Source organism: Oncorhynchus keta, chromosome 10, assembly GCF_023373465.1.
Source record: "Oncorhynchus keta strain PuntledgeMale-10-30-2019 chromosome 10, Oket_V2, whole genome shotgun sequence".
NCBI lineage: Eukaryota > Metazoa > Chordata > Actinopteri > Salmoniformes > Salmonidae > Oncorhynchus > Oncorhynchus keta.
In genome coordinates, this window is record NC_068430.1 from 39689447 (window position 1) to 39712145 (window position 22699).

General features: G+C 42.4%; 1 protein-coding gene across 3 annotated transcripts; it reads left to right on the forward strand.

Moving 5' to 3' along the window:
• Positions 1 to 10460: 10460 nt before the first annotated feature.
• LOC118388693 (syntaxin-16-like) lies at positions 10461 to 22659 on the forward strand. Of its 3 annotated transcripts, none has more exons than XM_035778054.2 (8): positions 10461 to 10963; positions 17996 to 18103; positions 18401 to 18541; positions 19716 to 19878; positions 20079 to 20167; positions 20863 to 21006; positions 21204 to 21284; positions 21412 to 22659. In XM_035778054.2, the coding sequence occupies exons 1-8, from the start codon at positions 10832 to 10834 to the stop codon at positions 21511 to 21513; spliced, it is 960 nt and encodes a 319-aa protein (XP_035633947.1). In that variant the 5' UTR covers positions 10461 to 10831; the 3' UTR covers positions 21514 to 22659. The 3 variants fall into 3 exon arrangements, with proteins under 3 accessions (XP_035633947.1, XP_035633949.1, XP_052382966.1); XM_035778056.2 differs by having other exon boundaries at positions 10462 to 10912; XM_052527006.1 differs by lacking the exon at positions 10461 to 10963 and adding an exon at positions 10975 to 17855.
• Positions 22660 to 22699: the final 40 nt, after the last annotated feature.

Sequence of the window (22699 nt, forward strand, 5' to 3'; positions counted from 1 at the left end):
TGTTTTACACTGACTAAAGTATGGTTCATTTATTACATCATTTTAAATTAAAACAGCACAATTATTGAAGCAAAATTATGTCAGAGTATGTCAAAAATGCACAATTCAAAACACACATCTCTAAACCAATAATCCCACAGCATGAATATTAATGAAAAACACAGCAAACAGATTGGACCCATTGAGAGATGCTTTGGCAATAACTACACCCTGCCATACAACAAATCTCGGCGGTCTTGCAAAATGCCCTTTAATAAATTAAATACCCATGTTCTACTATTTAAAATCCTGTATGTCTATAAAAAGTCAGATCCCACACACATAGACGTGTCCTCAATGTCAATATAAGGTTCTGAATGAATTTAAAATGTAAATTAGCTCATTTTCAAGTATGCAAGTTCAAGTTCATGCTCTGATAGCATGATATACCACTTGCAGCGCTACTTATTGACTTGACTGACAGGGAATATCTTCCTGAGAGGACTCCTCCATTAAGGATGAGTCACAGGATTTATCATCCATCATTTCTGATGTCACATTGCTGCTACACATTTCCTCAACCCTTTCCACCACCTCAGTGCATTGACTACTGTAAACTCCTTCACCATTGTTATGGTGTTGCCCATTATCACTCTCCTCTAGCCCCTCTACTGTCACGCATCCACACTGACCCTCATCAACCATAGCCCCACCAGAGAACCTTTCAGATGTGGTTGCATTGACCAAACCTCTGCTCTCCTCCCCCTCAGAGCTTCGGACTTCCCCTGCTTTCTGACAGTTTACCATATCCCTGTCCTCAATTTGTTGTGTTGTCGCCTGTATCTCAGACAGATAGCCTTCCTTTTGACAAAGCTCAGCTGGGTCCCTCACCTCCCCATCTCTCTCATCTTCTCGCTCCTCCTCCACTACAACATAGCTTTCTGGCCTCACAGTGCAGCTCCGTTCCTCTCCCTCTGTAACACGGTGCTCAGCTTCACAATCTGTCTCCTCATCAGTCTCAGTCTCTGTCTCAGAGTCAGAGTCAGACAATCCCTCGGCCCCCATGATGACCGTTTCCCCTGAGCCGCGGCTGTCTGTGCTGCTGCAGGAGAACGTGTCATCTTCAGCCGGCCTGCTGGGCTCCTTCTCACTGCATTTTTCATCTGTTACCAAAATGTGTTCCTCTTTGTGATCCCTTTGCACCTCTAAGTCATTTGCTACTTCAAGGGAACTTCCCCCAGAGCTGAACATGATCCCCTGTCTCAGGTTATCACTACTCTGGAACAACATATTCCCCATGCCCAAATCAAACTCTTCATTTAGTGGAGCACCATCCTCACCCGCACTCTCTGGATCCCACAGCTCACCTCCCTCCTCCTCCTCATTCTCTGAATCAGGTGCTGTGTGCTTCCGGATGCATTTCACTGCATCCCAGAGGGACTTGGGGTATTCAGGCCCCTCTCTATGTATGGTTGGTGTGGAAGATGAGGACAGGACAGGGGTAAAGGACTTGACCAGTATCTCTGGACTCTGGGGTCTAGAGGAGGGGCCTGGAGGGGGAGGGGATCTGTAGGGGGAGAGTGGGACTGAGGGAGAGGGAGATCTGGAGGGGGAGAGTGGGATTGAAAGAGAGGGAGGGGGAGATCTAAAGTCGGAGAGCGGGACTGAGGGAGAGGGGGGGGGAGATCTAGAGGGGGAGAGGGAGACTGAGAGAGAGGGAGGGGGAGATCTAAAGTGGGAGCGTGGGACTGAGGGAGAGGGAGGGGGAGATCTAAAGTGGGAGAGTGGGACTGAGAGAGAGGGAGGGGGAGATCTAGAGGGAGAGAGGGGGACTGAGAGAGAGGATGGGGGAGATCGAGAGGGGGAGAGTGGGACTGAGAGAGAGGGAGATCTAGAGGGGGAGAGGGGGATTGAGAGAGAGGGAGATCTAGAGGGGGAGAGTGGGACCGAGGGAGAGGGATCAGGGTGAAGGGGTAAGCTTATGTCTGATTTAGAGAGTGTCACTTCCTCAGGAAGACAGAGGGGATCTGTGTTAGATTCAGGAGGAGCAGATTGAGAAGTAAACTGGGAGGGTATAGTCAAGAAGTGATGAGAGGGAGATGAGGATCTTGAATTAGAGGGGGAATTCATATTTAAAGGTGAGTGTGGGGGAGAATCAGGGTAACTTCGCTGTGGGCTGAGGCACTGAGAGATGGGTGGGGAAAAACCAGCATCACCAATTTCACCTGCCTCCGGGCTGACCGGAACGCAGTGTTTGAATGGGGGCACATTTGTGGTATCTGTCTTCTGCGAATACATTATCTGTATGTCAGGCAGACCATCACTGGAATACTGCACTGAGAAACCGCATGTCTGTTCTCTCACCTCCATCTTGGGCTCCACAATTATGTCTGGTGAAGACTGGGCATCTAAAGTGACACCAGCCTCTGCAACTGAAATGTCATCTTTGGCTTGAACAATCTCAGGTGATCTTTCTGACACTGACTCCTCCAGAGTAATCATGGGAAGGCCCTCAAGGGAGTCATTGTTTGGCTGTGGCGACTCATCCTCCTCTGTTTGATCCAGAACACTACAGCTCAGAAGAGGGATCCCCAAAATCCTTTCAGCACGCTCCTCCAATGTCTTACTGTCAGTAATTGAAGTTGAGGGTGAGAGCGAGAGCGATTCAGGGAGTTGGCTTGTGTCCTCTCTCTGCTGAGGTAAGTATGTTTCAGTGAAAGGTGTGTCAGAGTAAGTATGTTGATCTTTATCCACCTGCTCTTCTACATATAGCTTTTTAAAATCAATCACAGGCTCTTCACTATCTAACAGGGGGCAGACCTGGGCTGATATATCAGTGCTCTGTTCAGGTGAAGTATCTTCCTTGACTTGGTTATGTATTGGGTTAAGGTCGATAGGGGAGCTTGGGTCTAGACCAGGCTCAGCTGGGTCACTAGGAGATGGTGAGCACAAATACTGGACATGTTCTTTTTTAGGGGGGAAAATGAACTCCACTCTGACTACAACACAAGTTGCGTCGATGACGAGAAGACCACTGCTTCCGTCAGACTCTGTGTCTCTCTTGAACTCCAAACGCCTCACTTCAACATCAAGGGGATGATTGCCATCATCAGGGCTATTTTCTGTATGATCATCATTCAGATCCTTACCTGGTTCGCCCTCCTTCCAAGTACCCTTCAAATAGCAAGGTGAGGGATTGTCACTCTTGACTCCGCCCATGTAACTGGGCTCCCTCCATAAGGGATACTTGACTGACACAGGAGCCAATGTCTGCATCCCTTTTCTCCTGGATACAGGGGATGAAGCACTAACCTGGGTGCCTTCTGGCAAAGCAACTTCAATGTCCGTCGTACTGGGTAGGCTTTGACGGTCTCTTTCTTCTCCTTGAAGCCTTGGTCGGCTCTGAATGGCCCTGAGAAGCTCCTCCCTGTGGGCTGCTACCTGCTCACTTCCCATCCATTCTAGTACCCCCTTCAGTTTAGGTTTGAAATTGCTGTCTCTTTTGTAGGCAGGGGTCTGGGCTGGAGCACTGGACTCATGCTGGAGTGATGGCACAGCTGAATCAACTTCATCTGCAAGCTTATGCGATTCATTAATGTCACCACACTCCTCTAGGCCTCTAGATACCCTGTCTACCTCACTGTTTGACACAGTTGTCCGAGGTGAGGTGGTGAAGAGAGGCAGGGAAAGGGTTTTCAGTGGTTCTTCAGTAGAACTTGACAACCCTTCCGCTCCACCCATGCGAGACACCAAGCAAAATATGGTCTCCCCTCCTCTGCTTTTCTTTAGGCTGACTTTCCTGTCCATGGTGGCACTGAGGTTGGCCATCTCACAGATGTTGGACGTCTGAGGCTGTTGTGGAGACTGCAGCAGAGGTGAGAGGCTATCAGATCGGATGTTCTGTGGATGGGCAGAAGAACCTGTCCATTGACCAACTACAGCATGTCCTTGCTGCCTTTGCCCTCCAGGATCAGACCAGGTCCTCTGCTTCCAATCCTCTTTTGTAAACCTATCTCCCCCTCCCCTCTCGCTATGAAAGTCTAGTACAGAGTTGTCTTGCTTCCTTGGAGAAGGCAGTGTGCAGTATATGTGTCTGCTAGCTCCCTGATTCCACCCTGCGTACACAGAAGCCGCTGCTTTTTTAGTGGTATATTTATCAGCATGTTGCATTACTGGTGAAATGTTATGTGGGGCGTTATAAGGCGGAGGTGGAATGTAGCCTGGAGGTTGACTAAACACCCTCTTCTGGTAGCTTGTCTCATTCTCCTTGGTGTCTGATGGGTATGTTGTATCAGGAATGACAGGCTGAGACAAGTAGTGGGACATAGTTTTCTGTGTGTCCCTTCTCTCCCACTGTCCCCATTCTCTCGGCTGAAGAAGTCCCCCCAGATGTATTGCACTTGCTCTGTGTTCTGTTCCACCTCTGTTGCCCCATGAATCTTTCTCCAGCACTCTCTCACTCTCCTGCGGCCCCTGGGCTCCCCATAGCCCTGCCTCCAGGCGTCTCTTCCTGGGGAGTGAGTGGCTGTAACGTGCCGCCCAGGCCTCCAGCTCCCGATAGCTAGTGTTGCTCAAACTCCTCTTGGCTGGCTCCCTCCTGTAGTGGACAGGACTACAGGGCTCCCACCTCCTCTGCAACACCTCCCTCTGCATCCTCCTCTCACACTCCCTTTCCCTCTCCCTAGCTGCTGCTCTATGAGCCTCTCCCACCAGCCATTCTCTCTCTCTTTTCTCTTGAGCCTGATAGTCCCTCAAACCGTGAAGCTGTCGAGGCTGGCTGTCTAGAGCAAAGGGGAAATGAGGGGCAGAGGGTGACAGATCTTGATCAGTCCCGTTGGTATAGTCCTGTAGGACCCCTCCGGTCCTAGAACCTGGTACTGTCCAACAGCTGGGCTCCCTGGCCCGGTCTTGCCGCTCACAAAGGTACGGTTGAAAATCTGCTGCCTGATGCTTGTCCTGATATCTGTGGATATAGAAAATAAAACATGGAGATTACCCCCATAACAAGCATTGCAGGACACAGTGTAGTAACATGTTACAAGGACATCTAATAACCCATATAAACAATAAAGAACATGTTGCATAATATAGTCAATTCTGGTTAATCCATCTTTACTTGTAAATCAAATGTATTTTTGTATGAATACAAACAACCTTATTTACATGATCTTTATGTGATACTACTTACTGCAAGCAGGTTTCTTTTGTTTAGGATTATGAACATTCTGCCCTGCTTATGTTCGCGAACAAAGAGACATCAAAACAATCTAAACAGACTATAGCTATTTGTTAATGTTTCTCACAGAGACAAACACACTATCACTTTGAAACAGCTTAAAGTGAACTGAACTCACGCATGTGCAAAGTTTCGTCCAGGAACAGTCCCAAATTTGGCATACAGGGGCGTTTGCCCCTGACTCCCAGACCAGAACTCCATCACACAAGGTTTGAAACCATGGACTGACTTCTGACTTCTGAAATTATCGTAGAAGGAAAAAATTATGTTAATATTTTATCCCTAATGTATGCCTTTTTGACTACAGAATAGCTCTTAGAATTTTGAAAAATATGTTTTCTCTGTTTCATCAAATGAGATGCAGTTTCACTATTGAAAACTACACTTTTATAGTCCAGACTTGCATTCAAATGTCAACAAGTGTGGGTTTGTATAAATATGAACTAAAAATATAGTTATAGCACATAATAATCCAACGACTGTCACATCACACATACCGCTGGTCAGTGCGTCTGGATGAAGGTCCTTGCTGTTAGAGTATGGTCTGATGCTGTCCACGCCAACCGGGCAGCTTGTTTAAAAAGAGAATGATACTGAGCCCCCCCTCCTCATGCCACACACCCTCACTCCCCTGTCAGCGCCAGAGAGGCCTTCCTCCTCTTGTGCACATCCAACTTTCCCAGTCAAAACATCACAAGGGAATTCTTTAATTAAAGTCTTTTAAAAGGCACAGTCTCCTGGTCAAAACAAATATCCCCCACTCAGTCACCTTCTGTAGACTGACAGCTAGAAGGATGAGAGAAGTGGGAAAATGGACTGTGTCTGTACATACCAATGTGGCATAGTAGTTCAAAAAACAACGGTTGCTCCCAAACGCTTACTTCAGCGTTTTTTGGCTGAAGTCAATTGTTTGGGGGTGACAAAGGCTGTCCACCATGAATTTATTGGGACTGACTAACTGAAAGCATGGGGGTCAGATTGAGGATTAGGGACTGCAGGGGTGGAAGATTTGAGGATGACACTATACAAGATGATATCTTTCCAATGATGTCCTTCTTTCAGAACTAGAAGCACAAGCATTTCGCTACGCTCGCATTTACATCTGCTAACCATGTGTATGTGACCAACAAGATTTGATTTGAAATAACTTGATTGTCATGTTAGCTTGTACAATGCTGAAATGACACTGATGGTTGACATGCTTCACTTTGTTGATGTGCTTAAAGTAATGCATATAAAATATGAATTTATCTTACAGGTGTAACGGATGTGAAACGGCTAGCTAGTTAGCGGTGGTGCGCGCTAAATAGCGTTTCAATCGGTGACGTCACTTGCTCTGAGACCTTGAAGTAGTAGTTCCCCTTGCTCTGCAAGGGCCGCGGCTTTTGTGGAGCGATGGGTAACGATGCTTCGTGGGTGTCAGTTGTTGATGTGTGCAGAGGGTCCCTGGTTCGCGCCCGGGTATGGGCGAGGGGACGGTCTAAAGTTATACTGTTACACAGGCACAATAAGCATTTTAAAGTAATGCATATAACATTGTATTTTATGTTGTACCATAAGTTAGTTATCGTGACTGACATTACAAAACAAAGTAAAAAAGCACTGTAAGAAGCATAACAACAAGTAATCAATTATACCGACAAAGCAGACAAGGATATTACGTTGCAACATTTTAAAAAACATTTAATTTACTTTATTTCTTTGAAGTTTTGCTGCCAAATCAATCATTTGATAATTCCAAAAATATAAATGTATCTTACAGGCACAATAAAGCATTTTAAAGTAATGCATATAACATTGTATTTTATGTTGTACCATAAGTTACTTCTCGTCCAACCTGCATTGGGCATTATCGTTACAATTAAGGTCTATATCAATGTTGATCAAAGGATTATTACACACTCAGTGAATGACAGTTTCTAGTGTGGGGACTCTGTGGATCGCTGGTGGAGAGCAGACTCTGAATATAGATAGGGATCTGTTGTTTTGTCGGGAGTGCTATAGCAAAGAGAGAGATGGAGGGGGGAAGACCGCCGGTCTCTCTTTCTTTGAAACTCTCCAGCGGAACAAACAGGCTTTTCTTTTCTGAACAGAAACTCTGCACATCAGCAGAGAGCAGAAGAGCGGGGATGAAGTATGTACAGGCAGAGGGGGGGGGGGCAGAATCTGTCGATGTTGACAAAAACGTTCTGCAAGTGGATGGTCATGGTATAAACAATATTTTAACCAGTAATCAACAACCCCTTCGACCTCTACAATAGAGCACTTCATCAAACTGGATCAAACACAACTTCACATGATTTGACTGCAGTAACCTGGCAAAGACAGGAAAAGTATCTGTGCACTGCTTTTACTGCTCACAAAGTATTATTTTATCTCTGTTTCTTACTTCAACATGTACACATATTGGTGTATATTTGTGTAAAATAACAGTTGGGAATACTCAAAATTGAGTGAGGAGCCGTTGCTCTTTAATGTCTATTCAAAAGTCTCTCCTTTGGTATCCAGCGCATACAAAAAGTTTTGCATGTTCTTCCTTTTCTATCTGACCATAGTAATGTATCAGGGTATACGTGTTCTGGCAGTAAAATACTAGTCTTCTAGATGTCTAGAAGACTCCCTCTTGACCAGAGGATTCACTGTTGTGTTATTCCCCTCCAGGTCTCAACCTATTCAACTGTTCATCACAGTCTCCCAACCCTATCCAGTCTCATTGTGGTTACTACTTCCCTCTCTGAGTAGCGCGGTAGATGTTGATGTTCTGTGTGGGGTAGCGGTGCAAAAGCTCTACATGGAACCTTCTACGGAGGCAGAGTGTCTCAGTAGCAGCTAGGTGTCCCGTGATCTCCTCGCATCTTGGATGAGAGGTACGTCACAGTCCTGTCCTTGCTCAGGTGAGCCAGTGTGTCCAGAAGGAGGGGGTAAGTCTCAGACAGGTACACAATATCTGCACCCAGCACCAGGGTCCCAGTTTGAAGGGAAGCTGTCCTGGTCCTGGACCCAGGAGAGGGAGAGGACGGAGGGGGCATAAGAAGGCCAGCCGGAAGATGGCATGTTTGCTGAGACATTGCTTTGCAGTTAAGGGACAGCAAGGGGGAGGTTTGTCAAGGTCACATTCGATCCTGTAAGAGTGGGAAATATGAGGTAAATAACCCATAAATTAATGTGATTTATACCTATTTTTAGTGTTTCAAAGTCTCAAAAAAGCGCATTTGTAGGCTAATGTTTGTGACATGATGGAACAGTGTCATATGAAGGGCTATTAAAAATATATTAACGGATATTAAAATGTTTTACAATTATGATTCGGGCGAATTAAATAACAGTGGCTGCTACTGAACATCATTACCGACCTCTACTGGATGGACAAAGAATTAACCAACATAGTACCCAATCCTGCTGCCAAAATGCCAAAAATACCAGTCTCTGCGCTTTCCCTTCAGGTTGAGTGTGTTTTCCTCAAAATAGCGGCATAGATGAAGCGCCTATGTAACAAACAGTACGGTAAATACAGTATAAATCTCATTGCAGTCTTTGCACAAGACTACTGTACAAAATGCACAACTAATCAACAAAGCTTTATTTATCATGTTCTGAAAAGAAAAACTTAAGCCAGTCACTGTAATAATGGAGTAAATCGTGAACAGGCGCTGAACACCTGGCTTATATTTAACTCTTGACCGATACATTTGTACACGGTTGGGTTGGGGTTGGCGCTGAACACCTGGCTGATCTTTAACTCTTGACCGATTAATTTGTATACGTTATCATCAGACAATGAATCAGCAAATAAACCGTCTACAGAGAACATTAATATCTCTTCCTCTCCATTTACTGCCATTGTAAATACAAATTGTTAGACTGATTATGTAGTTTATCCTCAGCCATTCGCTACGCATTCATGGAAGCACGCGAGCTACACCTTCCAATGGGAAGGTTGCTGATTGGGTAGCGCCAATACTGACGTGCGTGAAATAGATTTTCTCTTTAAAAACGAATATATTCCTCAGTTATAAATGGCAATGAGTGTATTACCATATAATACTATGTATTCCAGAACTACATATAATGAATCCTTTATTATTATATTCATTATTTGAACTCTCCTTCCAAAATATCTGTGGACTGGAACGCTAGGGTCGGATTGACCCGGAAAAAAACAAAAATGTATGTTCTCGTTTTCATGTATTTATTTTATAAATATAACAGTTAATTATATGAAAATATAACAAAATATGAATATCAATGATGATTAGATGTAGTTTTATTGAGGTTAAAAAAACAATGATCTTTATAGAGGTCTTCAATTAAAAGGAGGACTTTTATTATAAAAGTGTTGATTCGATCTTGCCAAAGACAGTACAGTATGAAGATAGATTTATCCAATAGAAACCCCCGATCACACTTGTAGGCGATGTCATGGCGACGTTTGCAAGCTAAACTCATACGCAGAAACACGTCATCGGGTCTAACGGTCGTCTCGAGCCAAACTGCGCATGTGCAAGCGGTCAAAATGAAAGACAGTCTTTCGGTATAAATTACTTTTTGACTCAAATAAAAACGTGTCAGTTTGTCACTTTCCCAAAGTTTGAGTAATAACATGTTCAACTACTTAACACATTGTCTTCAATATAGGTTGTGCTTTTAGATTTCGAGAAAATTAACAACTAAGGAATAATTTTTCACTTCTCTCATTGACTTCTCAAACCTCAAACCCCGCCCTGGTCTGCTTGGCCAGTTTCGCAAGCATTCCCGGAAGACTCCCGATTGTTGCGCCTCTGGGTTTACTGTGTATTTACGGGTGCGTTCGTAAATTCAATCTGGAGTACCAGAGTGCCCATGGGCCCTCGTATATTCCGAGCGTTGTCCGTTCATAAACGCTGAGCGTTTCGCTCTCGGAGTGTTCAGAGCGCACATTGGACGCTCTGACAGAGGAGTAGGGTTGATCCGAGCGTTCTGGCCGAGGAGTAGGGTTGATCCGAGCGTTCTGGCCACTTAACGGCAGGCAAGCATACAAATTAACGTTAGCTAGCTTCTTCCAGACACAAATGAGCGAACACCTCACTCTGACCATTTATCCGCCCTAACAGAGCTGGTTAGGTTGTTTTCATGTTATCCAGAGCGTTGGTGACTGTGCTGCTGGCAACAATTTAATTACATTTTTTTTGACGACATTTAGTGACAGCGGCCCTATTCAACATTGGTAAAATTCGTCACTTATTCTGCGCTCTAGCACACTCGGACGAGAGAGCCTGAGTGAATGTACGAACGCACCCATTCCACGTAGCTAGAGAAGGCCGTTCTTTTACCACCGACCCGCTCTATCCTTTCCACTTTTCATTGAAAACAAACCGTAATGGTCGTATTTTATGATTTTATTTGTTCATTTCGTGAAAGCTACAGATAACAAAGTACATGTTATTGTGAAGATAGAAAACGGAAGAACCCCTCGATTAGCCGGTCGGCGAGTGTGCCTGCTGTTTTGCTGGCTAGCTCACGTTAGCTAACTTTCCTTGTATTGTAACTTACTAGTAAGTTAACGTTAGCTAGCTAGGTTCTCGTCGTTGCCACTGGTTGTTATTTGATAGCTGTACATCATTCGTGTGTAAATTAATCATGGCGACTAGGCGCCTGACTGATGCCTTCTTATTAATGCGGAACAATGCCATCCAAAATCGGCAGATATTGGCTGAGCAAGTGAGTACTTACGACCCCCGTCGTACTCTGAGTACACGTAGCAATGCTGCGGTGAGTCTAACGTTAATCGTCTGGATTTGACATTTGATTTGTGTGTTATGATAGTTAACACATTCATATGTTAGCCGTAACTTGATTACATATATTCCTTAGTCACTCGCTAGTTAGCTATCTACCCAACATTAACCTGATGTTGGCTGCGTATAGCTGTCAAGCTAGATGCGTACATTTGCATTGAGTCATGTTAGAGGTATGCATTTGGAGTACTGATGCCCTCGACTTGCATTTCCTGTCTTGCCAAAATAGTGGACCAGCTCCGTTTGCTACCAATCATCAAAGAGCGTGCATTTTCCTTTGCCATGATAGTCAATTGAAGGAATGCATTTGTCAGAGTAAGCAACTAAGTAAAAGATCAAGGTAGAACATGAAATGCATTTTTAGGGGCAATGTTCAATACTTAATAAGTCACAACAACAGTGCATGCTGGAATGACTTGGCTTGTCTTTTGTTATACAGATGGTCAAATGTAACAATGTACATGTTACATTTCATGAGGTGTTTGTTGATAGTGTGTGGGTTTTGTATTTGCCCTTTTGCCTTAGTGAATTGCATGCCTCAACCTCTCGATTAGGCTTGATGGTGCTGTTGTTTCAGTTATAGATTTAGTTGATCCTGTGCTTGGTAAACTGTTCTTTTAAAACTTATTTAATGCTCTTTAGATCAATATGGCTGTTACTAAGATATTTGTATGCTAGAATTTTTGGAATACCTAGTTTGCACTGTTGGTCATTGTTTAATTTCATACATTCTGCACTGAAATAAAGTACCAGTCAAAAGTGTGGATACCTACTCATTCAAGGGTTTTCTTTATATGTACTATTTTCTACATTGTAGAATAATATTGAAGACATCAAAACTATTAAATAACACATGTAGAATCATGTAGTAACCAAAATAAGTGTTAAACAACTCACCTGGAATGCATTTCGATTAACACGTGTGCTTTGTTAAGTTGATTTGTGGAATTTCTTTCTATCCTTTAATGCGTTTGAACCAATCAGTTGGGTTGTGACAAGGTAGGGTTGATATACAGAAGATAGCCCTATTTGGTAAAATACCAAGTCCATAGTATGGCAAGAACAGCTCAAATAAGCAAAGAGAAACGACAGTCCATCATTAGTTTAAGACATGAAGGTCAGTCAATCCGGAAAATGGCAAGAACTTTGTCAAGAACATTTCTTCAAGTGCAGTCACAAAAACCATCAAGTGCTATGATGAAACTGGCTCTCATGAAGACCACCACAGGAAAGGAAGACCCAGAGTTACCTCTGCTGCAGAGGATACGTTTAGAGTTACCAGCCTCAGAAATTGCAGCCCAAATAAATGCTTCACAGAGTTCAAGTAACAGACACATCTCAACATCAACTGTTCAGAGGAGACTGTGAATCAGGCCTTCATGGTCGAATTGCTGCAAAGAAACCACTACTAAAGGACACCAGTAAGGAGAGACTTGCTTGGGACAAGAAACACAAGCAATGGGCATTATACCTGCGAAAATCTGTCCTTCGGTCTGATGAGTCCAAATTTGAGATTTTTGGATTCCAACCTCTGTGTCTTTGTGAGACGCAGAATAGGTGAACGGATGATATCCGCATGTGTAGTTCCCACCGTGAAGCATGGAGGAGGAGGTGGGATGGTGTAGGGTTGCTTTGCTGGTTACACTGTCTGTGATTTATTTAGAATTCAAGGCACACTTAACCAGCATGTCTACCACAGCATTCTGATGCTATACGTAATCCCATCTGGTTTGCGCTTAGTGGGACTATCATTTGTTTTTCAACAGGACAATGACCCAACGCACCTCCAGGCTGTGTAAGGGATATTTGACCAAGGAGAGTGATGGAGTGTTGCATCAGATGATCTGGCCTATACAATCACCTGACCTAAACCCAATTGAGATGGTTTAGGATGAGTTGGACCGCAGAGTGAAGGAAAAGCAGCCATCAAGTGTTCAAGACTGTTGGAAAAGCATTCCAGGTGAAGCTGGTTGAGAGAATGCCAAGAGTGTGTAAAGCTGTCATCAAGGCAAAGGGTGGCTACTTTGAAGAATCTCAAATATAAAATATATTTAGATTTGTTTAACACTTTTTTTGGTTACTACACAATTCCATATGTGTTATTTAATAGTTTTGATGTCTATTATTCTACAATGTAAAAATAAAGACAAACCCTTGACTGGTACTGTATATATTTTATTTTTCATCATTGACCAGGATGCTAGGTCTTTTACAAATACTTTCTATGTAAGTCTATTATATCTTGTAGCCTAATTTCCTTTGTATAGTTTCAAAACTCTATATTGTTTGTGGTTTTCCCTTTCAGTTGCTCATTCATTCACCCTCCTTCTGGGCTTGTAGGTGTTTTGACTCTGGGACGGTTATTGTGTGAAGCAGCTTCATAGTAGATCTCAAACCAGACTTTGAAAAATTCACCTGATTGTGGATAGTAGCTTGGATAGGTTATTTTTGGCACTGATAGCACCAACTATCAAATGTTTGTTTGGATCAAAGAGCAAATCCGGTGGTTACTAGGCTTTGAGTTTATCTGATGGATATCTCTGAGGTGCTTGTTTTTGTCACTGTGTCTCTTGTATGGCGTACTGCAATCTGCATGCTCATGCTGAGTGATCTGCATATCAAAATCCTCTTTATAATACTAATTGTTGTCCTGCATCTTTCCTTTCTCTGGGCCTATATGAAATGGTTCTGTGGTTAGGCTAATCATTTGGGGATCGGGGACATAGGCTAGCCCTATATCTTTGCCTTCACACACACTCATGTCACACTTCACTGACCCACTGTATGTAGGCCTAGCTCCTGAAGATGAGCGTCTTTACCTCAATAGGTTGCTACTAATCAAATTTTATTTGTCACATTTATTTTATTTAACCTTAATGTAACTAGGCAAGTCAGTTAAGAATAAATGCTTATTTTAGAATGACGGACTACCCCGGCCAAACCCTCCCCTAACCCAGACGACGCTGGGCCAATTGTGCACCGCCCTATGGGACTCCTGATCATGGCCCAGGATCGAACCAGGGTCTGTAGTGACGCCTCTAGCACTGAGATGCAGTGCCTTCGACCGCTACGCCACTCTGGAGCCTACATGCGCCGAATACAACAGGTGTAGGTAGACCTTACCGTGAAATGCTTACTTAACCCTTAACCCTTAACCAACCATGCAGTTCAAGAAAGAGTTAAGTAAATATTTACTAAATAACCAAAAGTAAAAAATAAACAAAAATTTAAAGTAACACAATAAATAACAATAACGAGGCTATATACAGGAGGCACCAGTACTGAGTCGATGTGCGCGGGTACAGGTTAGTGAGTAATTTGTTCATGTATGTAAGGATAAAGTGATTATGCATAGTTAATAAACAGCGAGTAGCAGCAGTGTAAAAACAAAGGTGGGGGGTGTCCATTTGATGAGTTGTTCGGCAGTCTTATGGCTTGGGGGTAGAAGCTGTTAAGGGGCCTTTTGGACCTAGACTTGGCACTCCAGTACCGCTTCCTTTGCGGTTGCAGAGAGAACATTCTATGACTTGGGTGGCTGGAGTTTTTGACATTTGTTTTGGGCCTTCCTCTGACGTCGCCTAGTATATAGGTCCTGGATGGCAGGAAGCTTGGCCCCAGTGATGTACTGGGCTGTACGCACTACCCTCCGTTGTGCCTTACTATTATGGTCGCCATTTTGGAATTGATCTCAGGGAGTTCAATGTCCAATGCAGCTATTTTTATCTCAAATAATTTATGGGAAACAATTAAGTACCTTACAGTGATTATTTTTTTACAATTTAAATTGAAAACAAACTTGAATCATTTCTCAAGCAAGATTTTTCTAGAACTGTCTGGGAGTGGTCTGAGTGGGGAGGGGGAAAACTACAAACTAGCTGTTTGTTATTGGCATCTACTTACCTAGATTACTCGTGGATACCATTTGTATGTCTCTGCGTGCAGTTTGAAGGAAGTTGCTAACTAGAGTTAGCGCAATGACTAGAAGTCTATGATAACTGCTAGCATGCTACAGTAGTAGATACCATAGACATCCAGTCATTGCTCTAATGCTAGTTAGCATTGGTTTGCGAAACTACCTCTAACTTCCTTCATACTGGATGCAGAGACATGATATCTATGATTTCATCTGACTCAGGGGAAGTAGATAAATGGCTTCATTGCCAAAATCCTGAAGTATCCCTGTAACTAATTCAGAGTGGCTGTGGATCCAACTGTCGGCAAGTGAAGTCAGGGGATATGAATCTGCGACAGCCGAAAGTCGGACACTATAGTGGTTTTTCAACAGCAAGGCTCAGATCAACATTGTTTATACAAGTTTTTCTTTATAAATGTCCAAATACACTTTTCTATACCCCCATATCACAAACTGAAAACCTAACGTGTACAATTAATTGGTTAAAGAGGTCTCAAATATCACTTTCATTTGTATCCCCTGTAGCTTTAGTATCGAGGAAAAGTTGATTCCTGTTTCAGTCACATCTTTGGCCACGTTCTCGTGGGTCAAACAAAAACACCCCAAATGATTGGTTGACAAATAGTTCCTCCCACAACGCAAGTGATGGCTGCATGGTGCAGTTGGTGAGGAGTCACTGCAGCGACTTGAATCTGACTTAATCAAAAACGGCATGACTTTTGATCACATGATTTTTGTGTAGTTCATGCAGTCGACATGTAGTGGCAACGTTTTTTTATACGCATAACGCAACACACTTTGAAAGGCGGAGACCAACGTTGGTCAACGTCTTGACAAAAGTGATCCGCTCGAACGCACCCCTGTGCGGAGAACAGGCTACTAGGGGGAAGTTAGATCAAGCTCACTCAATGTCTGCAAGATCATATAACAGAACCAAAATGTAATGGCACAATGTAATGTTACTGTAAGACAAAAACACAATTGTTTTTTCTCATGAGGCCGAAACTCAACCATGTGCGGCAAAATACACAGGTAGGCTATGCTACAGTTTAACAACATGTTCTCTCAAATTTGCTCAGTGTACATCATTCAAAACAACACTATATAACTCAAGGTCAAAATTCAAATCCCCATTATACTGATTGAGATCTGATGGTTGGTTACTATGGGTAAAACTTGAAGAATTATCATTCACAATTAAATGCTGTGGTGTTTTTGTCTTACGGTAACGTTGTGCTATTATATTTGGTTCTGTTATGTAGAATATTGTGAGGTCTTGCAGACATTGATTCAGCTTGATCTAACTTTAATAAACAAGCACCATTCGCCTGAGTAGCCTGTTCTCTGCGTGTAGAGAATTTATTAGGTACAGCACCCTGTTCACGAAAATGGTTTGCTCCTACAGAAAGTGAGTATTGTGGTCGTGGCTTGCTATATAAAGCGGGCATCAAGGCAGTCAGTTACTGTTCGATTGAGTGTTAGATCACTTGTTTTGCCCATTCTAAGTGATTTTGAGCGTGGTATGAACGTCGGTGCCAGGCGCGCCAGTCCCAGTATCTCAGGAACTGGGCTTTTCATGCACGACAGTGTCTCGGGTTTACAGAGAATGGTGCGACAAACATCCAGTCAGTGGTGGTCCTGTGGACGAAAACAGCTCGTTGATGAGAGGTCGTAGGACAATGGCAAGAATCGTGCAAGCTAAAAGGCGGACCACAAAACAGGCAAATAATGGCGCAGTACAATGGTGGTGTGCAGAACCCATATCTCGTCGGCCCTTGTCACAAATGGACTATTGCAGCAGACACCCACACCGGGTTCGACTCCTATCAGCTAAAAAACAAGAAGTGGCTCCAGTGGGCACGCAGTCATCAATACCTGACAATTGAGGAGTGGAAAAACATTGCCTAGTTTGACGAATCCCGGTTCCTGTTGCATCATGTTGATGTCAGAGTCAGGATTAGGCGTAAGCGGCAAGAGTCCATGGCCCCACCCTGCCTGGTGTCTACAGTACAGGCTGGTGGCAGTGGTGTAATGGTGTGGGGAATGTTTTCCTGGCACACGTTAGGTCCCTTGATACCAATTGAGCAATGCTTCATTGCCCGGAGAATTCAAGCTGTTCTGGAGGCAAAGGTGGTTCTGGCCCAGTACTAGTGTACCTAATAAACTGGCTACTGAGTGAGCACATACGCAGAACGTGATCTGCACATACACAGAGTCTTCGGGAAGCTCTGGATGTTTGTCGGCAGACTAATGAAAATACACATCACAATGAGACACCAAAACATTTCATAAAGAGAGACCTAAGACCGCAACATAGCATGACAGCAACACATGAAAACACAGCATGGTAGAAACACATGGCAACATGGAAATAACACAACATGGCAACAACACAACTTCGTAGCAGCACAATACATGCTACAAACATTATTGGTGTGATGTCCCCAGGCAGGCCAAAGCTCCATCCCTTCAAAACAGGCTGACATTCCAGGCGGTCTTTTCAAACAGCTCTTACACATAATTTTTTACAATTTCACAGCATTATTCCGACCGTGTTTGTGTGTGTGTATATATACATTAATATATCACAGGAATTTTTTATATTTTTTATTGCATATCCAATGATTTGTTCCTCACAATTTTTATAGATTTCTCAGATACATTTTAAAGGGGGATTTCACAGGTTTGAAGAACCTCAATTGATTGACATAAAATTCATTAGACTTTTTTTCAGACAATCTGGTGACTAAAAATGAGACATTTTGCAAAGTGTATGATCCCTCTTTAAACAGTGTCTGTGAGTGCATGCAAAATGTCTCTGTGTGAAGCTGATCACTGCTTTTTGTCTGGGTCTCACTTACTGTCACTGCTGTCTTACTTCATCTCACCTCTCCCTCTCCTCATTGGATGGGACTTCGCTGGGGTCTGCCAATCACATTAGGAGCTTGATGAGGTACTGTCTAATTTCCGCATATCCAAACTGTCACACAGAAGAAAAAGTAATAAACCATGCTTTGTATTGGTTGGAAAGTCTGCAAACAATGTTTCAAATGGGTAGTGATAACTGTGTAATGTGTATGGTTTTACTGTCAGTTGGCTGATGACCGCATGGCCTTGGTCTCAGGGATCAGTCTGGACCCAGAAGCTGCCGTCGGAGTCACCAAGAGACTGCCGCCCAAGTGGGTAGATGGAGTCGTTGAGGTAAGAAACAATTACATGCTCTTAACTACTTCCGTATGAAAAGTGTATTATTATGTTTATTACTAGTCTCTTCTCAAAGCAGCAGACTTCAAATGTTTAATTTCACCATCACAAACAATGAAAGTATTAAGCTAGATACTTTAGAAAATGTAGGCCTAATAGGTATTAGTCTATATAAGATTCCTAAATCCAATCTCACTCGTCTTTCTTTAAAATAGATTTCTTATTTGGAACTTTGGATCTTTCGGTTTTCTCGTACCTCTCATGTGTAAATCCTGTGGTTGCTTGGGCTATCAGATTCAGTATGAAATCACACGGGTCCGGCAGAAAATGAAGGAGCTGGCCGCCCTCCATGACAAGCACATGAACCGCCCTACCCTCGATGACAGCAGTGAAGAGGAGCATGCCATAGAGATCACCACTCAGGAGATCACACAGGTAGGTCAGTGACAGAGATGGGAGTCTATACAAGAAACCTCATTGAAAGAACTTTGAAGAGAGGTCACTACTACAATTATAACTGTTATTACATAGGAAACTCACTGAGGAAAACAAGAAACCCCATTGAAAGAAACCACATTCTATGCAATAAACCCCATTTGAAAGAAACCACATTCTATACAATAAACCCCATTTGAAAGAAACCACATTGAAAGAACTTTAAAGAGAAGTCACATTTATTATTACTACATAGGAAACCTGCTGAGGCAAAAGGTGACACACCTCATAAATGGCCTTCTGGAAAAGCCAATGCCTATGCAGTGGTGTGAAGTACTTGAGTACAAATACTTTTTGGGGTATCTGTACTTCACTTTACTACAGTATTTATATTTTTGACAACTTTTACTCCACTACATTCCTAAAGAAAATAATGTACTTTTTACTCCATACATTTTCCCTGAAGAACTTCTTACATTTGGAATTGTTAGCAGGCCAGGAAAATTGTCCAATTCACACTCTTATCAAGTGAACATCCTTGGTCATACCTACTGCCCCTGATCTGACGGACTCACTAAACACAAATGCTTAATTTGTAAATTATGTCTGAGTGTGCTCCGTCCGTAAAAATAATAACAATTGTGCTGTCTGGTTAGCTTAATATAAGGACTTTGAAATGATTTATACTTTTACTCTCGATAATTGAGTATATTTTAGCAATTGCATTTACTTTTGATACAAGTATATTTAAAACCAAATACTTGTAAACTTTTACTCAAGTAGTATTTTACTGGGTGACTTTTATTGAGTCATTTTCTATTAAGGTATCTTTACTTTTACTCAAGTATGACAATTATGAGTTCCCAACTTATTGTTATGAATATTAATTTGTTAGTATGATCTGATCATATTTAAGACTTCTTGTACATGTTAACGTTTGTGGCTTTTATAAGGGGCTACGGTAAAATAGAGCCTTCTGATGTAATACTGTATGCCAACAATTATTGGCCATTCTTGTTATATAGTAGAATAAGAAAAATATTTTTCAGTGAGCTTTTCTCCGTGCTCTCATTTTCTTGGGTCTTTGTTGATAATTATTTATTTAGAATTTAAATTGTACAACGGTCTTTTGTCTTATGGCAAAGATGTATTGCTCTCTCCTTTGTCTGTGTAGATGTTCCACCGGTGTCAGCGTGCAGTGACAGGTCTGCAGACTCGCTGTGGCCACTGCACAGAGCAGGAGGAGAGGCTGCTGAGAAATGTGGTGTCCTCATTGGCAGGGAGCCTGCAAGAGCTCTCCACCAACTTCAGACACACGCAGTCCAGCTATCTGAAACGTAAGCACTCACTCAGTATTTACTCCTATACCTCGCAACTATCTTTTCTGAATTGTTTTCTTTCTATTCGTTTCAAGTCTTCCATCCCTCACTTCTCTCTCTCCTTACACAAACACTCTCCACATGTATCTTTGTTTTCACGTCCACCCTCATATCATATGTCTCTTTTATTGTCATAATGTTGGTGCTTTCTGTTACAGGCATGAAGAATCGTGAGGAGAGATCCAAACACTTTTTTGACTCTGGTCCTCTAATGGAGGAGGATGAAGACCTGGCACTATATGAAATGGTGAGCTTGGAACTGACAGTGTATTTTGACATTTACCTGATCAGCATAGGTGTTCATGCATATCTCTCAGGAAAAATATAATATCCTGGTTAAATTAACATAGTAATGCATAGACAAATGTCTTGTTTTTGCTAAATGTAACAAGAATGTGAGTTCCAATAAGTTGACTTGAAGCCTAATGAAAATCAATGGGTGTTGTGCTTTATCGCAATGTAACACCTTTACATTTTTACAATACTCATCTGATACCACATGATTTATTTGGATAGCCACCAAAATGTTGACATACTTTGCATTATAAATATCACACTATTATTTACACTAGAGATATCCTTGTCTCATTGCGCACTAGCGACACCTGTGGCGGGCCGGGCGCAGTGCACGCTAACCAAGTGGCCAGGTGCACGGTGTTTCCTCCGACACATTGGTGCGGCTGGCTTCCGGGTTGGATGCGCGCTGTGTTAAGAAGCAGTGCGGCTTGGTTGGATTGTGTTTCGGAGGACGCATGGCTTTCGACCTTCGTCCTCGAGTCCGTACGGGAGTTGTAGCGATGAGACAAGATAGTAACTACTAACAATTGGATACCACAAAAAGGAAAATGAAAAAAAAAAAGTAGTTCACTATGAAGGGAATATGGCACCATTTTGGGATGCAAAGTTATATCTCGCTGAGCCCATATCTCTGATCTCACCCAGGGGTTTACAGATGACCAGCTGGTCCTGGTAGAGCAGAACACAGTGATGGTGGAGGAACGTGAGAGAGAGGTCCGACAGATAGTCCAGTCCATCACCGACCTGAATGAGATTTTCCGAGACCTGGCAGGAATGGTGGTGGAACAGGTCTGTGAGGGAAACCATTTTCAGTGTTTGGAAACACGACAATTATATGAAAATAAAGTTTAAGCTATACAGTCCATTTATCCATAATTTCATTTGACTGCAGTAATATGAATAATATCTGCTTTACATCACTATCAAACTAATTAAAACAAAAATATGACTTTGTCTTCAATCTGATTTTCTTTCTCCAATATCAGGGCACAGTACTTGACAGAATTGACTTCAATGTGGAGCAATCGTGTGTCAAAACAGACGAGGGGTTAAAACAGTTACAAAAGGTGAGGACACAATGTTAAGAATTGTTGATGTTTCAGCCCAATTGTTGATTATGTCCACAAAAAAGGGAACGATATTATCTTGCCAACAAACTTAGTTAAAACATTTTCTCTCTTTGTTTTCTTGCAGGCTGAACAGTATCAGAAGAAAAACCGAAAGATGCTGGTTATTTTAATTCTTACTGTTATAGTTGTTGTTCTAATACTTATTCTCTTTGGGACCAAGTTCTAGTGATGCATTCCTTTGCTTTTGGTATGTCTGTGTGTATGTTTGGTGTGCATCTATGTGTGCTTGTGTGAGGGGTGTCTGTCAGTATCGTTTAAAGTACAATCTGTCCCAACTTTCCAATCACCCTTCCCGAATCTCTCTCTGTATGGCTCATGAAGATGTATTGAATGCATGATCCCTAAGAGAGGACAGCCAGGGAGAGTTCCTATTTCACTTTTCAACTGGCCTGCACACATGGCCACTGTCCGCCCCAATACCCTCTTAAACATGACCGTACCCTCCATCTGTCATGGTTCCTGTTGCAAACAAACACAGAAAAAAACACTCCTTAAATTCCCTTGTGGAAGACTACTGATTAATTGTCATGGCCACACATTTTGCTTGTTTTTCAAGCAAATAAGTGGTTTGCTTGTGTGAGCGTAAGCATCATATGTCCAGTTTTATTGTAAGCTATAGCTGTAAGCCCTGCCCTCCAATGTCTGTTTTCAAGAGAAGAATCCTGACAACTCAACTAGTCAACTAGAAGAATATTGAATGTCTATGAACAAGGTACATTTGTGTCTCGTGGCGATTCTACACGACCCTGGTCATTTTTGCATTTGATTTTTCACTTTATCATGGTTACTTTTTTAGAGAGAAATGACCTGGTTTGCATCTCAGTGGCTGAAAAACTACAATAGCTGATTCATTGAATACCAAAAACAACCTTTTGGGTTAAGAGCTGTAGTTGACCATCATGTCTCTACCAAGAGTAGTGTCTTTAATGAATTTGCACATTTAGATCACTTGATGACTGCTTTCTTTTGTTTCATGACCTTCTATTGTCCGATATCGCTAACTAACACATCAGTTCAGTTTGTTCTTGTCTTTTATCCCTCACAGTTTGCACATATCAAAAGACTGATGGGTTTGGTTTCATGGCTGTGAAGGTCTCCTGTATAATATGAAATTATAATTATTTATTTTTAATTTAAATTGTATAAAATTTCAACGTTTTTTGTCTAATATGACAAAGATGTATTGAGTAGCCTACATTGTGTCTTTGGCCTAAAGTATGGGGATGAAAATTGTGATCAAGCCTTGATCTCAGAAATGACTTTGCCCATTCCACTACAAAATCAATTAAAAATTGAGTACCTTTTTCTCACACTACTTTGAGCAGCTTTTGAAAGCAAAAGTCTAATTTAAA

Bases quoted from the DNA above. Each gene is read 5' to 3' on its own strand.
- LOC118388693 (XM_035778054.2), top strand. From the start codon at position 10,832: ATGGCGACTAGGCGCCTGACTGATGCCTTCTTATTAATGCGGAACAAT. The intron at 20,168-20,862 runs GTGAGCTTGGAA...GATCTCACCCAG, and splicing joins ACCTGGCACTATATGAAATG to GGGTTTACAGATGACCAGCT. The intron at 21,007-21,203 runs GTCTGTGAGGGA...CTCCAATATCAG, and splicing joins CAGGAATGGTGGTGGAACAG to GGCACAGTACTTGACAGAAT.